The following is an 8087-nucleotide window of genomic DNA, read 5'->3' as shown; positions in this document are numbered from 1 at the left end:
CACGCACGCACGCGCGCACGCGCACGCGCACACACACACACACACACACACACACACACACACACACACACACACACACACACACACACACACACACACACACACACACACACACACACACACACACACACACACACACACACACACACACACACAGAGACAGAGACAGAGCATCCCCGCAGCCTCCAAGGCACCATACATTAGCCTTATTGATGCTGATGTTATTCTGAATGCATCTTGTTATTTAAAAGCAAAGGAGACTAGAAACACTTTGGAGCACAACATAAACAACAACATAAACAACAACATAAACATGCCATCATTGCTATTCCAGGGCCAGGCTCCCCGGGGACCGCTGGAGGCAACGTGTCAGCAGCCGCTAGCCTGATCACCAGGTTTACTTTAAAGCCTTGCAGTCAGACGCTTATATTAACACTTAATGAAAAGCGTTTGCACAGGTAGTCGCTTCAAACACTTGGCTCGACATGCGTGAACTGAGGGAGATGGTTTTGGAAATGGCGTATATATGTATGAACGTCTGGTCCATCCAAAGTGATTTTGTCTCACGTCATGTAAGCAGGAATATGAATTGGAATGATCACACAAGGCTGAATCAAACAGGCAGGCTTGCATGTTAGTTAACACAGTCTACGGAGAGGTTATTATATTGAATTAGGTTATTATTAGGGATGCACAATATTGATTTTTGTTTTGCACGATATCAGATATGACGATATTTTCTCTGTTAACTCTCTTGTGTGCATACTGTATGCACACATTCCCATGAACATCCCATGAACATCAAGTCTCTCCTGTAGTGGAAGTAACACATTGATGGCCCACTGGCAGATGCAGACATAAATACAATGCTTTCAAAATGTACACATTCACTGGGCAAAATAAGAGAACTTTTGTCGAGCATTTGGGCCTAATTAAAGCGTCCTTTTTTCGGCCTGTCATATCGGCAGAAATGTTTATTTTGGGCCAATGCCGGTAATTCATTTTCAAGCCTTTATCGGCTTATGACGTGTCAATATCATTGTGCACCCCTAGTTATTATACATGTTTTTTTTTTTTAATAGAAGCAGTGTTTAGTGAGACTGTGGTCGAGGGTCTGGGAGCACACTCCCCCAGAATAAAATGTTGTATATTTGAAAGTTAAATGCATCATTCTGGTGCACTTTGAGAGCAGCATTAACAAATGAGACTATAGTGGGCCACCATAGTCTAGGTGATTAATGAGGGTTATAGGTATGAGAGGAAACGTACCTCGTTTGATAAAATGCTACCATTGGATATGATGTCGGGCTGCTGGTCCGTGTACCCCGTCACTATGGCCCCGCACGGGTTGTGCTCCGCGTCCGTGCTCCTGGACGGACTGCACGGCTTGAGGAACATGAGGTCTGTCTTGGCGGACTCTGGCGTCAGACACACCTGGTAGCAATAGTTCTGGTTCTGGTGGTGCGAACCGAAACTCCCTGACTCTTCCACCGGCACCTGGGCGGTCCCCGGGCCTACGCCGCCGACGTTCACGGCGCTCTGCACCAGCATGATATCCGACTTGGAAAGCTTCTTCTTGCGCGAGCGGCCCTGCCTGGAGCAGCAGCCCGGGCAGCAGTCGCTGGTCAAGCAAGTGTAGATGGACAGCTTCTTGTCCTTCTGGCAGCGCACGGCCAGCACGATCATAGCCAGGAGGAAGATGAAGGAGACAGAGCCCAGGGCGATGATGAGGATGAGGGTGAGATCCAGGGCGCCATCCTTGGCCTTGGCCGCCCCGGAGGCCCTCTCCCCACCGGGGCCGCGCCCCGCCTCAGCCACGCTGTCCACCAGGACCACCAGGACGCTGGCGCTGGAGGAGAGGGGGGGCTGGCCGTGGTCCCTCACCTCGATCAGCAGTTCGTACAGTGGGTGCGGGTCGCGCTTGGCAGAGACGCGCCGCGCCGTGCGCAGCTCGCCTGTACGCCAGTCCATCCGGAACATGCCGTTCTCGTTCCCCCGCTGGATGCTGTAGGACCATTGAGATTAAGCATTACCACAGCATTTAATAGTACCGCAAGGATAACGTATTTTTGTAGGCGTACCCAGAAGTCCCTGCACTTCCTGGTTCTTAAGGGGGAAAGGGAATGGGTATTTTGTATGGGGATTTTGGTTAAATACCTGAAATAAGGTATGTGGTTAACAAAGGTTTATGAAACAGCAAACTTTGTGTTCAGCAATTTAATCTTCACAAATGAGGACCACTTTTATGATTCTTGAAGTGTTTTCTGAAAATGGCATAAAAAAAACCCATTTACGCTTCACAAATCATAAAAGTGGTTCTCATTTGTGAAGATTATCTTGCTGAACACAAACTCCACTGTTTCATAAACTCTTGTTAACCACAGACCTTATTTCATGGACTTAGTTCAACTGAAATTCCCATGCAAAAGCCTATCAACTTTCATACATAAGAGCCAGAAGTGCTAACGTCCAGGTCTTCTGGACTCATTCCTGCGGTACTCTAGGACCTGAACTGTTATCATTTAAGGGCAGTGAGGCTGTTCAACAGGGTTAGATAAAAAAACAGATGAGTGTTGAACATACCCTGTACATTCTGGTGGCTATTACACTGTGGTAAGGGAGCCTGGCTCGTAGCTGAACTGTCAAAAAGGGAACTAAGTAACTATCATGAAAATATTCTCAGATTTGGGCCCAAGAGACAAAATCCCATCAAATGAGGGTCTATGGCCCACATGTGGACTGAATTATGGGTCCTTGACCTGAAAAGGTTTGAGACCCACTGGTCTAATTGGAGGTTATTGTATTGAATTACGTTATTATACACGCTTCATTTCTGAATGGATGAGAGGGTTATAGGTATGAGAGGAAACTCTTACCTGTAGGACAGCCGTGCGTTCTCACCATCGTCCGCATCCATGGCCACCACACGGGCGACCAGGTAGCCCGGCTCGGCTGAGCGGGGCAGCCCCTCCCTGGCCGTCCCGTTCTTCCCCAGAGGCGCGAGCACCAGGGGGGCGTTGTCGTTCTGGTCCACGATGACCACTTTGACCGTGGCGTTGGAGAAGAGCTCGGGGGTGCCTGCGTCTCGCGCCTGCACCGTGAAGGTGAAATCCTTGAGCTGCTCATAATCAAATGAGCGTAGTGCGTAAAGGTAGCCTGTCTCCTCGTTGATGGAGACGTAGGTTTTCACCGACATGCCCTGGATGTCACACTCGAGGATGGAGTAGCTTATGAGAGCGTTCTGGCCGATGTCGGGGTCCAAAGCGGTTACAGCGTGGATATAGGCGCCAGGCACGTTGTTCTCGGTTACGTACACGTCGTAGACGGGCTGTGTGAACGTGGGCGCATTGTCGTTCTCGTCCGACACGTGCACTTTGATGGACTTGCTGGTGGCGAGAGAGGGCGCACCTTTGTCCCGCGCGACCACGGTGATGGAATAGGAGTCGGCCTTCTCCCGGTCCAGGGGCCCGTCGGTCACGATGGTGAAGTAATTCCGAAAAGAGGATTTTAATTTGAACGGCACGTCTCCGAGGATCTCCACGTGCACCTGGCCGTTCTCCTCGGCGTCGCGGTCGGTCACGCTCAGCAACGCGATGACGGTCCCTGGCGCCGCCCGCTCGCTCACCGACTCGGTCACGGTGCTGAAAGCGATCTCCGGCGCGTTGTCGTTGGCGTCGCTCACTTTCACCAGCACCTGTAATATGTGATGATATGATGATTTGATTACTAAACGTGACTTTGCTCACATGAACCATATTGTGATATTGGTATGGAGAATGACCCTTATGATTATCGTGAGACATGCTTGGGAATAGAGTATACCACAGGCCTCACGCATTTTTATAGGCCAACCCAGAAGTCAGTGCACTTCCTGGTTCCCTCATTTCAAAGTCAATGGGATTTTTGTATTTGGATTTACCTTAAATGCATGAAATAAGGTCTGTGGTTAACACAAGTGTATGAAACGGTGAACTTTGTGTTCAGCAAGATAATCTCCACAATGAGGACCACTTTTATGACTTTTGAAGCGTTTCTGAAAATTGCGATTTAAAGAAAATCACATTTACACTTCAAAAATCAGAAAAGCGGTCCTGATTTGCGAAGATTATCTTGCTGAACACAAAGTTTGCCGTTTCATACACTTTTGTTAACCACCAAAATCCCCATACAAAAATCCCATTGACTTTTACACGTAGCAACTGGAAGTGCTAACATCCAGGTCTTCCAGACTCATTCCTGTGGTACTCTATTGAGGCTGTACAAAGAAGCTTGACTTGACCTTGCAGTGGGCAGGCACGGCGTTTGGCCCCAGGTCTTTGGCCTGGACGAAGATCTGGTACAGCGCGCTCTCCTCAAAGTCCACCTCCCCGCGCACCTCCACTCGGCCAGTGCGCGCGTCGATGGCGAACAGGTCCTTGACGTGAGCGGAGATGTGGTTGCTGAAGGAGTAGACGATCTCCCCGTTGAGCCCCTCGTCCATGTCGGTGGCATTGAGCTGGATAACGAGCGTGCCCAGCGGCGCGTTCTCGGGCAGGCTCACGCTGTACACGGGGGCATCGAACACCGGCACATTGTCGTTGGAGTCCAGCACTTTGACAACCAGCAGCGCCGTGCCCGTGCGCGGGGGCTGGCCACCGTCCACTGCCGTCAGCACGTACCTATGGAGTAAGGGTTACATCATCGTTTTATTATCTGTGCCTATGTGGTGGCCTGAAAAAACCCTTCACATGGTGAAAATTTGACATTTATTCATATTTCCATAAATTAGAAACTCTCCCCTATGTATCGCTTTTTGAATGAATGTGATAGTTCTCTCAGATCAAAAGTTACGAGTATTTTAATCTGTTATGTGTGTAAAAGTAAAACGTGAGAAAAATGGCTTTAAATATTCCACAACATTCCATTTTCTACAGTGGCATTCCACCAAAACCATGAAATAAATACTTTCCCTTTTGTTTTATGAAAATAATCATTCACCATGATCTACTTTGGAGAAGAAAGTAAGCAAATCAGTCAAAATCTCAAAATACCTGCAAAAACTGTTTTCGACCTACTTTGGCTCATTGCCAACAAGTGACATGTGAAGGATTCTCCCAGACCACCACACATGTGTTTACATGCTGCTGTATGCTTTCTCTTAATGTTTTCATAGGCTATCAACCTGTCAGGGGCTGTGCTTTTGCCTGAGCTTATGGAGTACTGCTTATGTCATTCACTGCGCAAAACCCCAAAGAATCCAGAGATATTAATGCCAGAATATTGCAAGATATGACCCAAATATGCTGATATAGCTACAGAGTGGATACTCTCCGATCATCAGAGTGACAGATTTCATGTTCAGAGCATTCCAACAACTCCAGAATGAGATGACTATCCTGCTGGAATCTGGAGTCATGTCCTGCCAGATACTGTGCAATAAAACCTTCTTGGGAACATATCTGGTGAGAAATGGACAGCTGTCATATCTGCAGAGGATTCACTCGTCATTTCCCATGTCAGGATATTGTATCTGACCGGCACCATGTTTAAAGTCCGAACACAAGTGGTTTCTGCTGTCTGGTTGTTTCAAAAATATTAGGCTACCAAAGTGTTTTCAAGTCGTAGCTGTTTATTTGATTCAAGAAAGCTCAGAATATGCATCAGAAATGGTCTCTATTCTCTAGATAATCTCGGACATATCCAATAGTAACATTTCTAGATGATGGCCCTTTTCACCCAGTGATTGTTTTACTATTTTGTCTCTGCTCATGTGCTTATATGTGCTTACAGTATGAGCTCTGCTTCTCTTCATGTGTTTTACATGTCAGGGACTGCAGATGAACATCCTCCTGTATGGCTAAATCTGGCACATTGACATGATGGACTTAAATCAGGGTGTCAAACATACGGCCCGGGGGCCAGAAGGCTAAAGGGTCCAATCCACCCCACAGGATGACTTTGCAAAGTGTGAAAATTGCACTGCTGAGATAAGCTTATGTGATAATGTGTTCTGAAAATGTATCTATAATTATTTACACAAAAGGAAATGGGAAAATTGGGAGGTTTTGTCATTTATTTATAGGTTATTTTTTTATTTTCTTTGTCTGGCCCACTTGAGACCAAATTGGGTCCTGTGGCCGGTGAACTAAAATGAGTTTGACACCAAGTAGCCTACTCATGTTAATGAACGTGCATTGTCCCTTATCTTAAATCAAATAAGCATAAACGCACCTGTGTGCCGCCTGCTGCTCGCGGTCCAGCGGGCGCTCCAGGACCAGCTCTGCGAACTTGTTTCCATCCTGTTGCGTCTGGACGTCCAGATGGAAATAGTTGTTGTTGGTGATGTCGTAGGTGCGCAGCGCGTTGGAGCCCACGTCCGGGTCCACCGCGCTCTCCAACGGGAAGCGCGTGCCAGGCGTGGCGCTCTCTGAGATCTCCACCGTGATGTCCGCCTCCGGGAAGGAGGGGGGGTTATCGTTGATGTCCAACACCTCCACCTCCACACGGAACAGCTCCAGAGGACCCTCCAAGAACACCTACAAAAATAATAATATGTTTTACTTGTTTTGGCTTCTCAGCGACCTCTGTACATTATGAACTCTTGTAATGACACGTGTGTGTGTGTGTGTGTGTGTGTGTGTGTGTGTGTGTGTGTGTGTCTGGGCGCGCATGTGCGTGTGTAGTGTTAAATACAGAGTTGGGTAAACTAGCCAAGGTGAGTAGTTTACCCACCTTGTTTCCCCTCATTGATAGTTGATCTGAAAATAGCTGAGTAAATTGCCTTTACTTGCATTTACCCCCCATATGTCACTGTGGTTTAATGGTTTAATGTGTGTGTGTGTGTGTGTGTGTGTGTGTGTGTGTGTGTGTGTGTGTGTGTGTGTGTGTGTGTGTGCGTGCGTGCGCATGCGTGTGTGTGCCTGCGTGCGTGTGTGTGGGCGCGCGTGCGTGCGGTTGTTAGCAGTGATTCTCAAACTTTTTCATGTCAAGGACCCCTAAACTGACTCAAATTAGACCACGGACCCCCATTTGATCAGATTTTTGCTTTTAGATGTTTTATTGTGAAAGCTTAGTGTATGAAACCCATGACCACAACAGTCATTAAGGATTCACTGGAGCAGCTCTGACAGCTAAACGCCTTTCATTAAGGTACAGAGTAATAAATGACAAATGTTTCTTCATCCACCCCTTCATCACAGTCATGGAATCCTAAACTCACACACTAACCACGGACCCCCATCTGCTAAGATTTTGTCCCAGGATGCCCCATGTGATCATGATTTGTTTTTCTTTTAGATGTAGGTATAGCAAGTGTATGAAACCCATGACGAAAATAGTACATTCTGTCATTGTGTTAATTATGGATATGGAATTATAGTGAAGATAAATCATTCCCCTTTTTGCTGGGGACCCCCAGAACCCCCTCAAGGACCTCTGGGGGTCCCTGTACCCCACTTTGGGGACCACTGATTGTATTATCTGTATGGTGGGATAGGTGCACTATTGTTAGGGTATTTGTATTGTATGCTATTGTTATATGTGCTCTATGTATTGTATTGTTATATTATTGTTATTATTGCAATGAATAAAAATAAACACCTCCATGTTGAGCTGGCAGCGTGCGCTCTGCTTGCAAACGCGCTCGCGGTCGATCTTCTCGCCGACGAGCAGTGCGCCCGTCTCCAGGTTGACGTCCAGGTAGGGCGTGCGCGAGCTGGGCACCACCTGGAAGCGGCGCGCGGCCAGCTTGGTTAGGTCCAGCGTGAGGTCCTCCGCGATGTTTCCCACCAGCGTGCCGCGCTCCGCCTCCTCCGCCACCGAGTACCGGATCTGACTGCGCGCTCCATCCGCCAGCCACAGCAAGAGCACGAGCACAATCATAGCCGGGTAAACAAGAAGTGCACTTGGGACAAAAACGATTCGGGTATTGTTATTATCCTCTTTGATTCGATACAGCGTCAATGCCCATCACCCATTTTAGTCGGGTGGGGGGGGGGGGGGGGGGTCTCCAAAATGCGTCAAAGTCTGCCAAAAAATGTGTTGAAAAAGTTAACTTGCCCCCCTTCTTTATAGTCCCGTCAAAATAGACATTTTTGATATTTGACTAT

The 8087-nt window shown here is 47.8% G+C and overlaps 1 protein-coding gene across 2 annotated transcripts in view; it reads right to left on the bottom strand.

The window, feature by feature from the left end:
* The window catches only part of pcdh10b (protocadherin 10b), a gene marked incomplete at its 5' end in the record, with an annotated part of 40209 nt that extends 32349 nt beyond the window's left edge, over positions 1-7860 (bottom strand). For both annotated transcript variants that reach the window (XM_083652290.1, XM_083652289.1), the window contains 5 exons: positions 1270-2005; positions 2877-3694; positions 4280-4658; positions 6211-6515; positions 7579-7860. In XM_083652290.1, coding sequence (XP_083508416.1) covers positions 1270-2005; positions 2877-3694; positions 4280-4658; positions 6211-6515; positions 7579-7860 — 2520 coding nt within the window. The remainder of the gene's footprint in view (positions 1-1269; positions 2006-2876; positions 3695-4279; positions 4659-6210; positions 6516-7578) is intronic.
* Positions 7861-8087: the final 227 nt, after the last annotated feature.

Source organism: Poromitra crassiceps (assembly GCF_964638095.1).
Source record: "Poromitra crassiceps genome assembly, chromosome: 15".
NCBI lineage: Eukaryota > Metazoa > Chordata > Actinopteri > Beryciformes > Melamphaidae > Poromitra > Poromitra crassiceps.
Note: the sequence above shows the minus strand (reverse complement) of the source record. Positions and strands in the feature narration are given on the sequence as shown.